The sequence below is a fragment of the Halichoerus grypus genome, chromosome 10, assembly GCF_964656455.1.
Source record: "Halichoerus grypus chromosome 10, mHalGry1.hap1.1, whole genome shotgun sequence".
In the NCBI taxonomy this organism is placed as follows: domain Eukaryota; kingdom Metazoa; phylum Chordata; class Mammalia; order Carnivora; family Phocidae; genus Halichoerus; species Halichoerus grypus.
In genome coordinates this window covers 69,780,801-69,801,214 of record NC_135721.1, presented here as the reverse complement: position 1 = coordinate 69,801,214, position 20,414 = coordinate 69,780,801, and the positions used below count along the sequence as shown (strand labels likewise).

The window sequence follows — 20,414 nt, the reverse complement described above, 5'->3', positions numbered from 1 at the left end:
CTTTCAAAAACTTTAGGAATACTGGAGGGGGAAAATATCCTACCATCACCACTGCTGTCATTACCATCATCAAATTAATCCTCACAACAATCTCAAAAGGTAGGTATTACTTTGTTTTCTTTAAGCATAGGAGAGAACTGTGGTACAAAGAGATGAAGTCTCCTATGTGGGCTCTCTTAGCTAGTAACAGGGGCGAGAGTTTAATAGGAATTGCTAACACTTACTGAGAATTTTCTAAATGTCAGTCATTGTTCTCAGTAACTTCTTTCCTACAGTACAAAGGTGCAGGTAATGTTATTCCTGGTTTATAGAAAGGAAAACTGAGGCTTGGAGAAGTAAAACCATTACCTAAAGGTCACACAATCGAGAAGGGTGGGAGCCAAGACCTGAGCCCGGACAGGTGGCACTACTCAGTGCTGCTTCTTGAGTCCTTTGAGATGTCCAACATATGGTTTAACTTTTATCATCGGAGAAGCTACTTTCATTACTCATTCTAAATGAAATGAGAAAGCAATACAGAACAGAGAGTGAAGGACTTAGGGGAGGGATGGGGAGAAACAGCCTGAATTGCTAGGGTGAGTCCCAGTGAAGACTCTCCTGGAATTATCCCTGGCTGGAGAAAGCAGATGGTATGGCTACCATTAACAGGGATCCTAAGGAGGGTCTAACAAGCCTGTGTGTGAGTAGAAGATGGTTGTCAGTTGGGGAGGGGCCCTTCTCAGCTGTGTGAAGGGTTTGCTAAGATGGAATTAGGGTTTATTGAGGAGTAAAGAGCAATATCCAGCTGCCTGAGAATTACATTGACAGGATGCAAAGGCAAGAGAATATTGTGTAAACCTTATTTACAGATCAATAGGTAATCTTTCATACACAAAAGGTCAGCTCCAGGAAGGCAGAGCTGTACAGAAAGAAATATTGCCTGCAAATACAATATTGACTTTAAAAATGCACCCAGATGAATCCTTTGATGTATATTCTTCTAGTCAAAGTACATTTCTTTATTCATGAGTTTTTTTCTACCCACTTTAGGTTCCTCGGTGAAGTATGAAGGCAGCAATGAAGAACATTGATTTCTAGTTGTCTTGAATTCTGTGTCATCAAATGATCAGCACGAAATGGAATCAGTGCTGAAAATTTCAAAACAACATTTCTGTGTGTGTGTGTGTGTGTGGCAATTAGGATATTCAAGTCAAATGGAAACTTACTTCTAACCCCTTGTAATTTCCTGCTTTGGTGGCTGTGATGATAAACATTTATCCTGGCTTCAGGAAATAAACAAGTATTCAATCCTACTGGTCCCCTCTGGATTCTTTCATCCATTTTGTGTTTCTTCTTCACCTTGAAGCAAGTAGTTCATCATCCCAAAGAATATCTGAAACCGTTGCCATCTACGTCCACCTGGCTGCTGGATTGTGAGGCCATTATGAGGGCTGCTCAGACACAGGTAAGCATGGAAGGAGAAGGAAGCTCAGCTGGGCTTTGTTTCCATTATGGGCTCATTCAGATTAGAGGTTCAACTAATTGACATCCCTTATCGGTATGGAAAATTTTTCAAAGGGCCACAGTCTGAGCCCTGAATAGAAGTATTGCTGGTAGAAGTGCCGTTGGAGTGCGGAGTTGCTGGGGTTCCCAGGGTCACCATGTGCCATATCCGAAGGAAGACTGTGCAGCTGGGAAAAGCGCACCCTTGGCAATAAAGTCAAAAGACTGAAGATGGACCACGCTTCCTCTTAACTTCCTGATGGAGATCAGCATGCCAGTGGATGTGAAAGAATTTTACTCACTGTAGAATTCTATGAATATTTTTCTCAGAGTAATCAAGGAGGATACTTTGACAATGACACAGTTCCTCCAAACTGCTTACAAGTTCTTTTCCCAAATGCTCTGAGAATAATAACCTCCTCTTATGAAAGGATGTGGCTAGAACTGGTCACCTACAGCTTTATTTGGACTTGACAGGGGAGCCAGGTGGGACTGGGGACCACTCAACACCTCAAAGTGAGAAAAGGACACGGGGGGGGGGGGGGAGTGGGGTTGGATTTGATGACTGATGGCATAGATTTTAGCCTCTTCCAGAGTCAAAGTCATAGCCTGGCCCCTCTATTTGGTCACAGTTCCCATTCCTCCCCCTGGGGCTGTACCTTCCATGCCCACAGCCTCCCAAGTTCTTCCCCAGCTCTCACCCCCGTAGAGGGAAGCCTAAGGGTCCTTATTAATAAGAGTGGATGGTGTTGACCATAATGTATAGGCCAATATTGGGTCTAATTCTAGATCTCTTGATTTCAAACTTTGCAATGATTCCTCATCCCTTATTCACATGCTCCCAGCACACCATTCTGGCTATTGTTCGTGCTGTTATTATCCAACACTATGGAATATGTATGTGTAGGGGTGGTTTTCTTTTTGGATCTGTCCTCTGAAGGAATGCTTCTCATTACATGTATGTGAGTGGCAGTCCTCCTGTGGATGTCTTTGCTTGCCCTAACATGATTTTATTCTGTTATTAAAGGCTCTGTGGCCCCCATATTCCACTCAGACTTTTTCTAAGAGGAAAGGGAGAGAAAGAAGGGAAGATGGCAGTTGGAAGGGAAAGAAGAAAAGAAGGAATGAAATAAGCCAACTGGGTAACAGGCACTAATAATTTTATGTATGTATAGCTTTTTTTTTTTTCTTTTTAGAGAGAGAGGAGAGCACGTGCACATGAGCAAGGGAAGTGAGAAGGGCAGAGGGAGAGAGAGAATCTTAAGCAGGCTCCATGCCCAGCAGGGCTTCAACTCACAACCCTGAGATCACGACTTGAGCCAAAATCAAGAGTCAGATGCTTAACTGACTGAGCCACCCAGGCACCCCTGTTTGTATAGTTACTTATAGTTTGTATACTGAAAAACAGTTTGCAAGGCGTTTTTTACAGGCATAATCTTATTTGTTTTTCACAACCCACCCTATTTACAGATAAGGCAACTGGGGCTTAGAGAAGGTACTTTGCTGTCTACCTAATAAATATCAGTATCCCACCCGGAATCCGGTCCTTCTGCCATCATATATAGTTTTTTTTTTTTCTTTTCTATACCGCTCCATGAAATGTAAAGGCATTTCCCAAACTTGTCTTTTTGAACTTATGACAAACAGTATTAAGTAAAAGCTGAAGGTCTTAGTGGCCACCATAACTCTTATTCAGCCCTTACTGGACTTTTCCTGAGAGTGGACTGGTAGACATTTGTTGGCCAGAAATAATCATCCTACAAAATACTCAGTACATTTATTAATGTTTTCAAATACTTCGTAGTTTATGTAATATTTTCATATATATATCTCACTTGAGGGTCTTATATAAGTACATCTCAGAAGTCCAGAAATTGGCCCAAGAGTAAGTGGTGAGGTGGAGACGAAGTCTTAGTTTTTTTAATTCTAAGGCCCATGCCTTCTTTGTTAACCCATATTTCCTCTACTGTTATGTGCCTAATCCAGGTTAGCTTCTGCAGACAGTATAGCAAAGTCCATTTAGGAAGCCAAGACTGCCAGGTCTGAAATTAAGAGGTCATAACACTGACTTCTGAGCCTGAGTGGCTACACTTGTGGGACACAGTGCAAAATGAAAATGTAGGGCCCTTTGTTAAAAAAAAATGTTTAAGCATTTCAAGACAGTGGCAGCAGGGAATTAAACCTAGTGGGAGGCCCTCTGGGTGTGGGGTGCTTTTGGGCATGGAGCCCTGTGTGACTGCATGGGCAGCGTGCCAGTGAAGCTGGTCCTGCCTCTGACATTAACTCAGGAGTGAACAGCCTTAATTCTTTCTCAGATCCTTTCCAGGGCTCCTATCAGGGAGAGGAAATTCCATATCATATAGATTCTGTTCTGTTAAATCTTTTATTCCCTTAGTCAGTCAGAGCTGAGGTATACAATGGCCCAGTGTTGCTCATTGTACCTACTAACTCCAGTTCTGGTGGATCAAAATTTAGGGTCAAAGTATCACTAGCAGCTAATAGTAATATGAGCATTTACCATGTTACAGGCAGGGTGTAGAACTTTTTACATACTTTGGTTGCAAAGATGGCCTCAATTCCTTATCCTTCCTTGTATCCACACACCTTATTTTGTGATTTTGCAGCTTTTCCCATAAAAAAATGGAGGGTGTTTCTTTAGCTTTTGAATCAGGGTTGGCCCCATGAGTTTCTTTGGCTAATAAAATGCTCCAGAAGAGACAGTGTGCTAATTCAGGGTGTAGATCTCGAGAGGCTTGCAAACTTGAGCTCTCTCTGTTGGAAGGCCCCGGACTGCCATTAGAGCAAGCCTATGTTAGCCTGCTGGAAATGAGCACCTCTTGTTGGAGACCTGTCCTCTCAACTGAGACCATCGACAGCAGCCAACCCCATGTTGACCTGCCACCTAACTGTAGTTACTTAAGTGAGCTTAGCTGAGGTCAGGCAAACAGAGTCCAGGTCAGCAGACACATTCCATGGATCAACTCACAGACAGATGAGAGATAATAAATAGCTGTTGCTTCAAAACTCTTTTTTGGGGGTGGTGGTGGTTATGCATTATTATGTTAATAGGTAACCGATACGCATCTATCATGATTATTTCCATTCTTGTGACAGGGAAATAAGCTGTGAAAGATTAAGTTCTAGCCTGTGATTAGCTGGTGAATGGGCTTAGTGTGACTTGTAGCCCAAGTTCTTATGTGGTATTTTATGGAGCCCTAACATAGCACTCTGTCAAGCACTCAGCTATTTTGGAAGCCATTTGCATGGAAGAAGCCGTGTCTTTGCTGATGTGGCATGCCCGAAGGATGGAACTCAAACACTAGGAATCTCTCTGCTGAGAAAATACTATGTCTATTATTAACTAAAACTTACAAAATAAAACACTATAATGTATCAAAGAAAAAAATGTATATATGCAGAACAAATGAGATGCTTTTGAGGTCAAGGTCAAAAGCTAAATGCTAGCACAAATTCTGGCTGCATCTTATTAACACTAAATCGTGACTGAGTTCCGCAAGAGGTACATATGACAATTCCATTAATACAAATCATGCCTTATGATGTCTGTTTTAGTAAATGAAAAGAAAAATGCAGTTATATTAGTGGAACTCTCTTATAAAACTAAAATAAAATTCACCAGCAAGTGTCTCCCCCTTCTATGTTAACCCACATCTATTATAAAAAGCAGTTGCTCCCCAGAGTAGCAAGTGGACGTTTTGATAAAACAGGAATACATAATTTGTTTATAGAGGGGGCACCCAAAATATAAGAGTTCTTACAAATATCGGAGGTTGGGAAGGCTCTGGAAGGCATCAGGGTCGATATATAGCAGGTTGTTGGCCTTTTCAATTCTACTGTAAAATAGGAAAGAACAAGCACATGAACTCAACATTAAGGAATGCTGTAGTATTTTTCACACTATGCAAAAGGTATCTCAGTCACTCACCTATCCATCCATCCATCCATCCATCCATCATTTCAACAAAGAGTTGAGACCGCATGCAGTTCTTTTACTACATTAAACTGTGCAAACTAAATATTAACCCATTTGGCTCTCATAACTAATGTCCTCTTGGCACCTGTTAATCATAACTGAACAAAGCACTGGTTGAGTGTGTCCTTTTCACGCAGCACACTGCATCTTTAACCAGTAGATGTCTTTTAGAGACCTCCTCAAGGTTCCTCTGAGGCAGCTAAGAGGGTAGGGATGAGACTAACATGGGGAAAAGAGATTTTGTCTGGTCTGGAGACAAGAGCACATGAGATGGGAAACAATAAAAGAAGGTGAAAAGAAGATGGGAGGAAGGGGAAGGGTGAAGGACAAAAGGGGATTAGGGAAAAAGTAAAGAGGCAAAGGAAAACAAAGATTAGGTGAAAAGCAGTGGACATCTCTGATTTTAACCAAGAAATTGCAGCCGACAGTAGCTGGGAATGTGTTGGTGATTCCCTTCATGCTGTAGACTGAGGCTACTCTCAAAGCTCATGGGAAGTGGTGACTTCTGCCCTCGTTGCCTTTGGTTGGGTCCTGATCAATAGTCTGGAGGTGAGCATGTTCACATTTGGATTCCAGCAGAGAGAGACTGCCCTTTCCTCATCTTGCTGGATCAATGTATATTTGCCGAGATGCTCTGTGTTAATTACTTCCTCCCTCTTTCATTAGCTTTTATATTGCAGTAACCTGTAGCTATCCAGATCCAAGTACCAGGTAATTAATTATTTTAAGTACAGTCAGTGCTACATGGGGGTGAGCACCTCTCCGTGCAGGGAAGAGATGAAAGAGCCGTTCCATTAGCTCCACTGCCCGCCGAACCACAGAGAGGGATGCTTGCTTGACCCTGCTCAGAGAGCTGGCTGCCCTTTGATTCATTTCTTTGACATTCCCTGTGGGTCTGAGACCCTGGTCAACTCTCTTTTCCCAACTAGGACAAGGAGAGACCAAACAGAGAAGAAAGGAAGGAACAGGAGGGCAATGGGAGAGAACGAGGGAAGGCATCAGTTGCAGAGGTTTAATGGCATTGAGGAATAATGCAGGTGGGAGGCAGAGTGGGTAGAAGGAAGGAAAAGGGATGGGGCAGTCTGCAAGTATGGACAGACCGGGTGTCATTTCTAAACAAATATGTGAATTATGTGAATGTGTATATGTATATATGCTTGGCAAATGCTAAGAGGTTTTTAAAAAAAAATACCAGAATTGGGATTTATTTTCAAGTCCTTATCCTGCTATGGATTTGGCTGGGTAACTTTAGATAAGTCTTGCAACTTCTCTGTGTCTTTCATCCTCATCTGTAATGCTAAGAAAAGTGGTTCAGTGGCTCTCCTAACTATGTTCTGTGGGAATTTTGTGAGATATTAATACATGCCCCACAGAAGAAACCTTTCCAGTGATATTGGTTGAGAACCCTTAATAAAATATCCTCCTTGGAGATTCTAAGTATATATTTGCATGTTATAGGTTCTGAGTTTTCTTATAGTAAGTGAATCTAACTTTATTTGCCCAATGTTTCCTAATCTTGTTTGACCATAGAGTCATTTACCTTTTTTAAAAAACACTTAATACACAAACAATGAATCATGGAACACTACATCAAAAACTAATGATGTAATATATGGTGATTAACATAACATAATAAAATAAAAAAAACACTTAATTTCCCAAGTGTTTAATGATAAACAGAATATATTTTGGAAAAATAGGGACCAGATAGTCTACAGTCTCTTCTGGCCTTGACATTTTATGATTCTATGAATTAATTTATTGTAATTATAGGCTGGTATGAAACAAGTGCATCTGTATGAATATTGACAGGTGTGTAAAACTAGAATGTCAAAAGAGAAAGCAAATTGGGTTATAATAAGGAACCAAGGATTGTTATGACATACTTATTCTATGCCAGTTGATGTGTTAGATCTAATTTATATTTATCTCCTTTATTCATCACAGTGATCCTGTGCCATGCACTTTTATTATTATTCTCATTTTACAGGTTAGAAAACTAAGTCTTGGAATGATTTTGTATCTTGGCCAAGGTTTCATCGTGATATATGGCATGGGCTAGTATTCAAGTGAGGATTGCTTATCTTTAACTACATTATTTTGGACTTTGACTCTGGAATAATTTTAAATGAGAAGATGAGATAGAGGTATCTTCAGTCACAGAACAAGGTTCTTGGGTCTATTGAAGAAAATCTGGGAGGGAGGGAGCAGGACAAGACTAGGCTCTGAGCTGGTACCTGGATCACCAGGCAGAGAGACACATGACAGTGCCTTTTGGGCTGACTTTGACATCTTAAAATGAAATTTTTTCTAAAAATTTTATTCATTTGAGACAGGGAGATAGAACGTGTGAGTGCATGAGCAGGGGGAGAGGCAGAGGGAAAGGGAGAAGCAGACTCCCTGCTGAGCAGGGAGTCTGATGTGGGGCTCGATCCCAGGACCCTGGGATCATGGCCTCAGCAGAAGGCAGATGCTTAACCCACTGAACCACCCAGGAACCCCTTAAAATGAATTTCTAGAGATCCAAGGATTGAGCAGAGATAGGGCCTTCCAGGGATATACACAAAATTTAAGGCTACTGCCAACGATCATGAGCAAACCCCACAGGATCTTGCTTACATTTCATGTAATTTGGACAGGTTGGAGAACACATTTGCCTCTATCACTTCCAAGACTTCATTCTGTGAGATTTCTCTGCAAACAAACAAACAAAAAACAAAAAACCATATGATTCAAGTCAGTTCAGTTATACTCCACAGATGGATTTAGGGCTCAGCATAGAGCCTCCTGCCTACAATGATTCATGAGACACACACAACTAACTCTATTCCTGCCCTCAAAGATGTAAGCTGTAATAATGAGACGAAGCGAACACATGAGATGCTAATACTTAGAGAACAATGAGAGAATAAGCCTAAGGTGATGGCTTAGTTAGTTTAGAGAATATTCAGTCTACAGATGTAACAACTGAAGCCCAGAAAGGGAAGGAGAATTGATTAAAGATATTTAGGGAATATACAGGATGAGAATAAACTTTAGGTTCCTTAGACCCTGCAGGGGTCAGCAAAGTTTTTCTACAGGGCTAGATGGTAACTATTTTTTGGCTTTGTGGGTCATTTGGTTTCCATCACAACTGCTCAGTTGATAATACAGTGCAAAAGTAGCCATAGATAACAAGTAAATGAATGAGCATGACTGCCTTCCAATAAAACTTTATTTATAAAAATAGATGGCCGCTGGATTTGGTGCCATGGGCTCTAGTTCGGTAACCTTGCTCTAGACCATGGAGTCAAGTTCTTCTCCCTGCCAATCTAGCCTTGGGAGATGAGAACCTCAATTCAGTCTCTTTTAAAAGGAGTGTGGATTTAAATACCTTCCCCCTCCATATTATTAGCCAAGTAGGGGTTGTTACTGCAAGGCCTTCCGTCTTAATGTCTTGGCCTAAAATACCCAGAAAAGATCTTTCAGGTTTCAGGGTGTTTTTTTTTTGTTTTTGTTTTTCCTGCTGGAGTAATTTGAGGGCAGTGGAGAATGAAGTCCACTATGCCGAAGCCCAGAGCTTGAGAAGATAGAGGGTGGCTTAATCACTTAATGTTTATAAAGTGGCTCACAGATGAAACGTGCTATTATTTGGTCTCCAGAGGAAGGTTCATGCAGTTTTAATGCGGCAGCTGAGTGTCTCAGGAAATCTCATAGGCAGCATGCTTTCAAATTGGCTGAGGCAGAAGCAGAAGCACTGTCTGCTGGCCTGGGGTTTAGCTGAAGAGTTCTAGAAAGGCTTTTGATCAGGGGAAAGCCTGATGGGCAGAGCAGGGAGGATGTTTCACAGGGGAGGTGTGATTATGATCAGCAGTCATCTCAGTGAGGGGGGCTGGTGACATCTGTAGCTTGTCAACTCAGTGGTGGTGGGTCACTTCTCACAAGGGAGGAGACAGTTTGTGAGAGAAAAAAAGCCTTCTTATTCTATGATAGCATTTTTCATGACTCACTTGATAAACTTTAGTATTCATAATTTTTACAGTTGAACATAGATAAGGGTGGTGGTGGGGTGTGTGTGTGTGTGTGTGTGTGTGTGTGTGTGTGTGTGTGTGTGATAGAACATGTTGGCTATTGGCCATTTATTTTGCTCCTCTGTCCTACAAGTGGAAGGAGTACTGGGAGGTACAGGAATGAGGAGGGGTAGGAAAGGGGTGGTAGACCTAGAAAAAGAAGATGTTAATTTGAACACTTAAAGGAGTTGAGTGAAAAGTTGCACAGGGAAAGGTAGGTCATGGAGGAAGAACCAGATGAGAGGGCTTAAATCCAAATGGGGCCATATCTTCCAAAAATGATTTCCAGGTTCACTTACTGCTACCAGTAAGTTTGGTTCACCACTCATGGTAATTTCTCAGCCTAATATTGCCTAATAGGTAGACATTTCTCCTTTCCTGAATTCATGTGCTGAGAGTTCCCTTATCTGGATTTCCCCCCTCCACCCCTCCTTCCTTCCATCCTTTTGTTAAAGAGAACTACAAATTATTAGAATTAAATGCCAAAGAACACTTCAAAATTATTTCAGAAGGTAGTTCATATTTTAGAGCCTCACCTTCAAATACAGGAGAGGGTGTTGGGGTTGTGTAGGGGGAGGGGGAGCCTTTGACTGGATGAGGGTTGAGGAGAGGTGAACAATATGCAGCATTGGAAAAGCGTATCACTGAGAAACTCAGGGATCTTGTTCTAGTCCAACGTAGTGCCATCTCTAGTTATTTCTCTTATCATTAATTACATATCTATATTTATCAGCTACTCCATGTACATTCTCTCTAATCCTTTTGACATGCCTATAAAGTATTTTGATCTCCATGTGAACAAACAACCCCACTTGTATGCAGAATCACCTCTGGCTGATTGTAGGGTGGCAACACTTTCTTTCTTTCTTTCTTTCTTTTTTTCTTTTTTTTTTACCTATTTGAGTAAGAGACACAGCAAGAGAGGGAACACAAGCAGGGGCAGTGGGAGAGGGAGAAGCAGGCTTCCTGCTGAGTGAGGAGCCCGACGTGGGGCCTGATCCCAGGACCCTGGGATCATGACCTGAGCCGAAGGCAGACGCCCAATGACTGAGCCACCCAGGCGCCTCTGCAACACTTTCTTTTACACATCCTGCCTCCCAGGCCACCTTGGTCCCAGTATTTCCACTCCTGTATTTTAACTCAAGATAAATAAAAATGTATGCCCTCCCAAAGACTTGTAGATAAATGTTCATTACAGCTTTATTTGTAATAGCCCCAAACTGGGGACAACCCAATGGATAAACTGGAATATCCATATGATGAAAATCTACTCATCAATAAAATGCAACAAACTGGATACAGCATGGCTGAATTTTTAAAAAATTATGTTGAATAAGAGAATGCATACTGTATAATTCCATTTATATAAGGTTCTAAAACAGGAAAAACTAAGATATAGTGACAGAAATCAGAGTAATTGTCACCTGGGGTCTGGGATGGATGTTGCTGACAGGAGGTGGGGGGAAACTTTCTGGGGTGATGGAAATGTTCTATATCAAGATTGGGGAAGTAGTAACATGAGTGTACATGCTTGCCTAACTTGTTAAACTTTAAACTTAAAATGATGCATCTTGGGGTGCCTGGGTGGCTCAGTTGGTTAAGCATCTAACTTTGGCTCAGGTCATGATCTCAGGGTCCTGGGATTGAGCCCCACATCAGGCTCCTCATTCAGTGAGGAGTCTGCTTGTCCTTCTTCCTCTCCCTCTTTCCCCACTCATGCCCCTTCTCTCTCTCTCTCTCTCTCTCTCAAATAAATAAAATCTTTAAGAAATGGGTGCATCTATTTTATTGTGTATAGAACATAAATAAAGTTATTTGAAAGATGACTTTTATGCAAGGGAAAGAGAATAAACTTTTTGTTTGTGTATCGAGAGCTCTGAATTAAGAGAATTAATAGAAGAATCTTGGTCATGTTTTTTGCCCAGAGGTAGTGTTCAAATCCTAGTTCTATCCTGGTGATTCTAAGTCAGCATCCTTCCCCTCCTGGTCATCACTGCCCCCCATCTGTAAAGTGAATAGTTGGACTTTATCATAGTTTCTCAAATCTGACTGCATGTTGGAATCTTCTGGTGGACCTTAAAAAAAATTCCAAAGCCTGGATCCATACCGAAGAGTTGGATTTATTTAGTCTGGAGTGGGACTCTGGTATTATTTTTTTCTCCCTTTAATTTTCCAAGCAATGGGGATACCCATATACAGGAAAGATGGAGAACTGCTGGACTAGATGATCATTAAGGTACTTTTTAGATCTATGAATTTTGTTTTAAAGTTTGCTTCAGGAGCAAGAAGGGCCAATTTTCCCTTGGTTACTGAGACAATAAATTAGACAAATAAGGTTCTTGGAGCACAAGATAATGAGAGATAATGAGGCAAAATAGTAGCAAGATAAACCAGAGATCTAACATGGAAGCAGGAGTAAAACAGAAAAGGCACTAGTTAGGTTTAATTTTTCATAAGTAAAAACATTTAAACAAAAAGTCGCAACATTTCAGATGTTAAATGTGTAGCAAGAGCTGTTGTGGAAAGTATGTAAGAACACTTATTTAGTATCGATAATTGACAGTATTTTTGATTATGCATAGCTTCCCTTCATTTTTAGTGTACCTGTAAACTGGAGTTAGTGGAGCCAATACTCTCCAGAGAGGTTTAACAAAGGTTACCTGACTTGACTAAGATAATACTCAGTTGTGAGGATCATTAAATTGGTCTTTGAAGGGAGGATGTGGAATCTTTGCATCCAAACAACTTAGATAATTAAGAAACCATCCTTTGTCTCAATAACTTCAGTTAAGAATTTTCTTTGCAATTGTGACAAATCATTGCAATTGGCACAATTCCAGCTGTGATGGCGTTTTCTTAGAGGCGCAACAGGTAAAAGGTTTGTGAGGAGAGGAGAGCTCTAGGGATGTGATAGATTAGCTGTTGTAAGTGTGATCTTGTGGTCTATATGGCCAAAAGTATTTTCATAATAATGCTAAAATAGAACTTCTTCCCTCTCATTCCTTGAGGATATAGTGGAGTCTGGGGGTTACTCGATGTGTAATATGGCAGCAGCTGTAGTGGAGAAGCAGAGATGAGATTCCATCTGTCTTCTATTAAGCCAGATGCTGAAAATTTTTGCAAATATGTAAAACCATGGTACTCTACACACTAATTTTTTTTGAAAAGACAGTTATTTTGCATAACAATTATTATTAATGTTAGCATGTAGGGATTTATTGTTTTAAAATGGACTGACAAAATGTTTCCCAGTTTTAACTTCTAGTATGGTAAATGTTGGTAGCTAGAACCCACATAAACCCAATCTCTTTCGTGTCTTTAGTAACTGTTAAGGGTATAAAGGGATTCTGAGATCAGAAAGTTTGGGAAATGTTCAATGTAGACATTGAATGCCACTCTTATTGGGTGAGAGATCCTGACTCTGTGGAAAGCTTATTTCCAGAGATGAGGCTCTACTCATCTTCTAGGATAGTGCTTCTCAATTGTTCATGCACAGATGAATCACCTGGGAATCTTGTTCAAATGCTTCTCCGTGGGAAGATCTTGAGTGGGGCTGGAGGTTCTGCATTTCTAATACCTCAGGTGATGGGGATAGTGCTGGTTTTGACTGCAAGGCTCTTTAGAAGAATGGTTCTAACACCCCACCAGACCTTTCTCCACATCACACACATGGTTGGATATGAAAAACATGATAGAGTAGTTCAATTAAATTAAACGAAGGGGAGTGAGGCACTTGATTTTAAAAACCCTGTATCTCTGTTGGAAAGCCTCCTCTTTTTTTCTCATTGAAATTTTCCTACCTTCTAGTTCTCACAAGACTTATTTGATTGTTCCCTTAAAGGAATTACATTTTTTTGTCATTGCTCTTTTTTTGATGGGGGATGTGAGGTCATTGTCTAATTCCCCAACTTGACTTTGAATTCCTGATGGTATCTTATTCATCTATCTTTGTATCTTTGGCATCTAGTGGTAAGTTGGCATGTAATAGATACTCAGTAAATGTTTAGTGGATGGATGAGTAGATGGAGGAAAAGTAGTCTTCGGGTCCAGAAATGGCATCTGCAAAACTGCAAAGGAGATGACACTTGTCTTCAGTGTCTTTCACCCCTTTTCTGTAGGCAGCATGCCCAAATTTCAGCCAAGGCTAGCTTGTCTGTGGGTTAGGCTTTTGTCCTATGGAGTTTCACATTTAATACACAGCATATAAGGAGCACATACATATATTTGGTCTGTCGTACTAATAGTTTCTGGATGCCTTTAGCTCTGTTTCTCTGGGTCACAGCATTTCCCACCTCCCTGTGGCTCTGAGAGGGAAGTCTTTGAATTGACAAAACACCCATGGAGGAGGAAACAGCAGAGATGACTGGTATGATTCTATGATTGGGGATTAGAGAAGATGACTCTTAAGTCTCTTCTGTGCATGAAATTCCATGTTTCCTCGAAGGAAAGGGAGATGCGCTTGCATGAGATACTGGAGGTTTTCAGAGCATTGTCTCTGCAGTGAGTTTCCAAGCCACAAATTCTACTCCAGATGTGCATTCTTCTGGTCAGTGGAGTGGTATTTATATACAGGTACACTTGATGGAAGGGGGTGGGGTGTTCAGTAGGAGGGACTTTAGGGAATGAATGAGCATGTAGAATTCAGCCAGGTCTAGCATAAAATTTCAAACTATCATAGAGGGGTACTAATTTGTCCACCATTTCGCCTGATACTTATTTGCTAAATGCTGAGACTATTTGATTCAGAGCTGAGGTGCTATGGGTTTACAGGATAAGGAATAACTAAAAAACTGTCACCAGAAGTTAAAGGTCTCACTAGAATGTCAATGACATCTACGAATTGGGATGGAATAAGAAATTAAATACTGGTGGAAATGAATTTGCTGTTGTTTTCTCTCCCCCCAACATAGGAAATATTCTCCAACTGGGTCTGCCTCTTCTTTTCCCTCCTCCCTTGACTTTCCACAGAGCATTTTCCCCTAATATATCCAAAATACCCCTCCCTAACTCGGCACATTAGGGGATTCAATTGCATTAAAGTATTTTTAATATTCACTAAATCAAATTTCTTTTGTTTTTAATAACCTCAGACTAAATTAAGTTGATTGTTTTCCTTCCTTGAGTCCCCGTGGTCTGGGATCCCCCACATACATCCTCTGTTGTAGCCCTCACATACTGTATTGAATTTGCACTCTGGTTTGTCTCCTTCACTAGGCAAAGAGGACAGCGACATTGCCTTTTATCTTAGTATTCCTGCTACCAGCCAAATGTTTGATGAATGGATGAATTACCTTTGAAAGATTATAAAAGATTTTCTACCTTGGCTCTTGCACAAGAAAGCTATGTTCTTGAAAACTTGCAGTAAACAAAATATTTACAAATCAAATTGTGTATTAGCACAGGAAGGAATCTTCTTGTTTAGCAGAACCTTGGAGTGAATATTTAAAGGAGTTAAGAACGAATTCAACAAATGTTCGGCAGATTTTGATTAAGCAGCCTTTGTGTTTAAGGCACTAGGCTGGGTGCTGGGGATCTAAAAGATGAATAAAATTGGTCTTAGGTTTTAGCAATCATCTCTAAGTTAGTATTCTAGGCTTTCTTTTAACTGGTGCTATCTTTATTTGATGGGCTACATCTGAGTTAATGGAAAAAAGAAAAAGGATGGTTGGTATGTTGCATTTGAATATAGCTGCAGATATATGAAGAATATGTGTTTACATATAGTACATATATTATAATTATTTATTACATATTAAATGTTAAACATGCTTATAATATACATAACACACATTATACACACACACACACACACACACACACACACTATGTGATTTTCTGTATTTCTATCCTATGTCTACTCCCCAAATTCTTCTGGAAATGTGCTATATAATTTTAAAAAATACATAACAGGTCAGGTGAAAATTCCAGTGAAAATGCCTTTCAGAAAATTTCATAATGGTTTCTGAACACGTACTTAACCCTCTCATTTAGAATTCTCTTAAGGTCAGATCAGAGGCTAAAACAGAGATCTGAGTTTGAATCCTGCCTCCGTTTTTTACTAGCTGTGTAACTGGGGGCAAGTTAGGGAGTCTCACTGAGCTTCAGTTTCCTTGTCTATAAAATGGAATAATGACTACCTCACAGGGTTGTCAAAGGGTCTAAATGAGATGGTATGTGTGAAAGCACAATGTTCATCACATGGTAAATTCCAGATATCACCATGCATGCCAGCCCGCCTGCCCTCTTCTGGAGCTTAGGACTGAATTCCTCTGTAGCTGGGAGATACTGAGCGGGCCAACCACTGTACTGGGAAAATGGTGTTAGCAAAGGTCCTAGGAATAGTTCTCTCAACCCCATCTACAGATTAGATTCTTAAACTAGGCGATATATAGCATTGCCCTAACCTCCATTCTGAGTTTTTCCCACAGAGACCCACTGCTGGTCTAATGACCATCACAGAGTGGGCAGTGCATAAAGGTGCCCCAATAAGGATGTCTGTGTCAATGAAGGCATAACCTAAAAAGGATATTTTTCCCTTTAGGACAGGGTCAATACAGAGTGGGACTTGGAGTCATTGTGTGGTAAGGCCATTGCCAAAGGACTCCTCTTCCCTCCTCAGTGGCAGCAGGTAGATGCCTTCCTTTTCTGAGATGTCACATCTGCTTCCTCCTCCTGGGTTAGGTGAGTCTTTGCTAAAGATGCTGTAAATAAGGCCCCAAAATGAGATTGATAAAAGAACCCTCTATGACTCAATCGGAGACAATTGAATACAACTCATTTTCAAATACATCAATAGCAAACGATTTTGTCCATTTTTAGTTTTGTCTTAATTTAAAACGTTGAGTAATTATATTTTGAAGTAACGTATTTCCCTCATTTCCCACAGCAGATGAGGAAAAAAGACTAAAAATCAGTCATAATAGCTAACATTTATTATGCTCTTATTTGCCAATTTTTCTGTGCTTCATATTTATTAAATTGCTTAATCATCATAACAACCCTATGAGGGTTGTATCACTCTTATTCCTTTTATAGAAGAGGGAAAAGAGGCATATAGAGGGTAAGTAATTTCCCCAATTACCACGGAGCCAGTAAGTAAAGTCGATCTTGGATATGATCATGGGGCCTCAAAAAGATGGCAGAAATCAGGTAGGCCATATTTACAGTGAGTTGGAAAACTATTTCCACTTCAGAAAATCCTGTTAGAGTAGAAATCCTTTTGGGAGTGATATGCCTATAAAACAACTAAATACCACCCCATTCCTCCATGCTGCATCGTACTGGAGTTCTGGCAAGGCAATATGTCAACGTGCAAAATCACCTTTCACAGATAAAGTCTCAAGCAGTGACTCATATGATAAGTGCTTTTTTAGTACATTCTCTATGCAAGTGTAGAGCATGTAAGAGCACATAAAAAGAAAGAACTGTCTCCCAAGAATTAGCAGTTTTGTTGGACGGAAGCAACATGCATGAGATGTTGTGAGTGCAAAAGTGCAATAGAATAGAAGTGGAGGAAAGTGTGGGAGGGATGCCCAACATAGAGCAAGCAGAGCAGGTTACAGAGTAAGGATTCAATACATTTAATTCTTTGTTCTCATATACCATATTTTCTCTCTCATGCCCTCTCAATGTCAGCATTTATGAAGCTCCATCTTTGTATTTCTCAAGCTTTCCCTGTTAGAACCTCTCTGTTGATGCTTCACATGTTACTGGGACATATTTCTCTCTTAGACCAGAGTCCATGTATGCAACTACCAAAGCCATATTATACTACATGTTCTGTGAACACTTCATGGACAACTAGTCTAGAGCAGGTTTATTATTTCCTCCCCCAACTCTCCTCCCTTCCCCATTTAATTAGTCCAGCCAACAGCTCTGTCATCCCTATTGGTTCACTAGACCAATGCAAACTGGGGTCACCTGGGGTCACCTCTAACTCCTCTTCAACATTTAACAGATCCTAAGTCCTCTCAATTACTTGTTTTCAGTGTTTCTTGCAAAAGTTTTCATTCCCTACCATCATTATTGTAATTATGGCTCTTTGCAATTTTAGCTAGAGCTTTAGTTATTAACAGTCATGTGATGACTCAGGGGGAGTTTGATGTGGGTCATGAGTCCTCTTTTTTCAAACAAGTGTCTCAATGATTTACTTAAAATTTTGGGGTAAATCCGAGGTTATGTATATAATATGCAAGAAAATAAAAAAGGAGTGGGTAGTGGACACAAAGGTAGAGTAAAAAGTGATGCCCTAGGAGTTCATCTCTACCCAAATTTAGGAGGGTAGCTAGTACTTAGGCCTGGGAGCCATGAGGATTGTTGTTTGGAAAAGCAAATGGAATTAAGAGGATGATAAAAAGAGAAGGAAGGAGAAAGAGCAGGAGGGAAAGGGAAAGAGATTTTCTAGAGGTAGAATGATATTGGAGTTAGAAGTTAAAAAAGTAGACAGTTCCTTTATTACTCTGTATGCCTGTTGGAAATTGTTTAAACAGGAATTTATGGAGTTCTAGGTGATGGAAGACAAGGGGTTGGGAATGTATAAGGGAGTGGAGACTGTGTGTAGAGAAGAAAGGGAAGGGATGTTGATTGGGTCACTTGGCTTCAGTGTAGTTTGCCAGCTTCAGCAGAGGCCAAAGAAAGGGAGATGGGAAGGTAGGTGGTGCTTCTGACACACACGCCATGATAAATTATCTGTAGGATTGGAACACGTGGAAGTTTGAGCTGTGTAACTCCAGGTTGCAGCAATAATAATGATAATGATAATAATTAACCTTTATTACACACTTGTTGTATCGCAGGCATAGTGTGAAATGCTCTACATGGGTAATCTCACTAATGATCTTGTTTTATTAAGGTTCTGCTGCCTTTTATTTGTCTTACCTCACATACACATATGACTGTATGTGAACACATACCTGGAAGACAAACAGACCTGAACTAAAATTCTACCTTTATCTTAAATAAGTCAGCTAACCCTCATAAGACTTATTTAATCCAGTGGGGATCATTATAACTACCTCCTAGGGTGTTTATGAGAATTATGGATATAACACATGGCATGAAGAGATTTCTAGCTGTCTATCAAAATCTGTTTTTCCTCTCTTATTTTTGGGTACATAGCTAGACTACATTTTCTGGCCAATTTTGCTGTTAGGCATCATCTTGTGAGGAGGAGACTCCTCCCATGGAATGTGAGCAGAAGTGTTGTGTGCGACCTTAGGCCTGGCCCATAGCCCCTCATGTATGTTCCTCCATGTTCTGTATCCTTTCCATCCAACTTGGCTGGAGATGTCCAGAGCAAACTTGGAAGCCATGATTAAAGATGGTGAAGCTGCTGTTGCCCTGGCATCCTAAATAAAGTGTGATGTGACTACTGGGTGACAAAGAAACTTAGTTTTAAAGTCCCTGACATTTTGGAATTTGCTGTTGCCATCTATTCATTCTAATACCTAAGACTCTAGCATCCTGAATGGTATCTAGTATTTGCCCAACAAATCTCCTCCCATCAGGGCACATGTGAGTTTTACATCTACCATCTGGTGAAAAATGGGTATATACACTAAGTGTTTAAATTTTTGTTGGCCTTTCAATTAGGAGTCATGTAGGAGTGTTGCTGGGCTACATTGGAAGAAGACAGACAACCAAAAAAATTCCCCTCAAAACTAAGCGTCTATTTGACCTCATTTACTAGAGACCTCTTTTAAACTTAGTGATACAGTATTTACTACCTGTGATGGAGTTGTGTGGCCTCTTGCTGTGAACACACCAGAGGGCTGCTCCTTCCTGAATTATGGACCCTTGGTTTTTTCTTTTTCAATTATGTCATGAAAGAATACACACCAGCATGCCAGAAAGAACAACTTTTTCACAATGGGGACTACTAAATCCATTAGCACACAGACCCAGGGAGGGGTGTTCAGATTAAGAAATTTGAACCTTTAGCTCTCTGAACTACAGCAATGTGGAGCTGCATGAGGCAGGGTCTCTTGAGTGGGTAAGAGGAAGTCCTTCCTCACTTTGGCAAATCACTGGAGCTCTCTGAGATCCATTTCCTGCAGTAAGATGTTGGTAAGTTCCTCTGTACCTCAGTATATTTCATACTCGATTCTTTGTAGTTGGGCGGGCTATTGAAGATCATATGAATAATGTATGTCATACAGAAGAAAAAAAACCCGCATAGTGTTATGCAAAGGTTATACTGCTTACCATTATTTTTATTACTTTACTGGAGTCAGGAGACCTAGGTTCTAGTCTTGACTCTGCCACTAATTAACCACTCTGCTTGAGTCAAATCAGTAACCTTCTCTGGGCCTTTGTTCCTCATCTATAAAACAACACTGTTGATCCAGATGATCTCGTGGGTCCTTTCTAGCCCTAGAATTCAGTGATTTTAATTATTTCTGTGATTCTGTTATTAAAAGGCAGCCAGCCACATCATCAGCAGTCCTGCATGACAGCCAGCTTCTGTTTCTAACAAGCTGGGGTGAAGGGCTCCATGGAGCATCCTTCTTAAGGTACTGCATCTGTTTCCTTGGGAGCAGCTCTGTGAGATAGCCAGCAAGGGCCATTCTTCCTGAGCCCTGGACAAGGGAAGAGGTACCCCTAGTCCGAGCCATTATTCTCCTGAAGACAGTGCTTGTTTTATTGTCAGCTTAAAGAGGGCTCCATTGATCCCCCTGTAAGTCAGTGTTGAATTCCTCCTTGTCATTTATCTTGAGCCTCTTTACCAAGAGAAACACCAAGTGTGTGTGGCAATTATTGCAGGCTTTCCTGTACACTTCTGTCACCCCACAACACCCCAAAAGCTTCCTTAATAATTATCTCTGGGGATCTATTATGCCTTTTTTTGCTACCCTTCCCCAGCCCCATAACATAATCTGCCCTTCCCCAAA

The 20,414-nt window shown here is 40.6% G+C and overlaps 1 protein-coding gene across 1 annotated transcript in view; it reads right to left on the bottom strand.

The window, feature by feature from the left end:
• Positions 1 to 20,414, bottom strand: part of FSHR (follicle stimulating hormone receptor) — a 164,149-nt gene that overhangs the window by 41,815 nt on the left and 101,920 nt on the right. Inside the window, exons 3-4 of the mRNA XM_036069209.2 lie at positions 8,096 to 8,170; positions 5,262 to 5,336 (exon numbers count right to left, since the gene is read on the bottom strand). Coding sequence (XP_035925102.1) covers positions 5,262 to 5,336; positions 8,096 to 8,170 — 150 coding nt within the window. The remainder of the gene's footprint in view (positions 1 to 5,261; positions 5,337 to 8,095; positions 8,171 to 20,414) is intronic.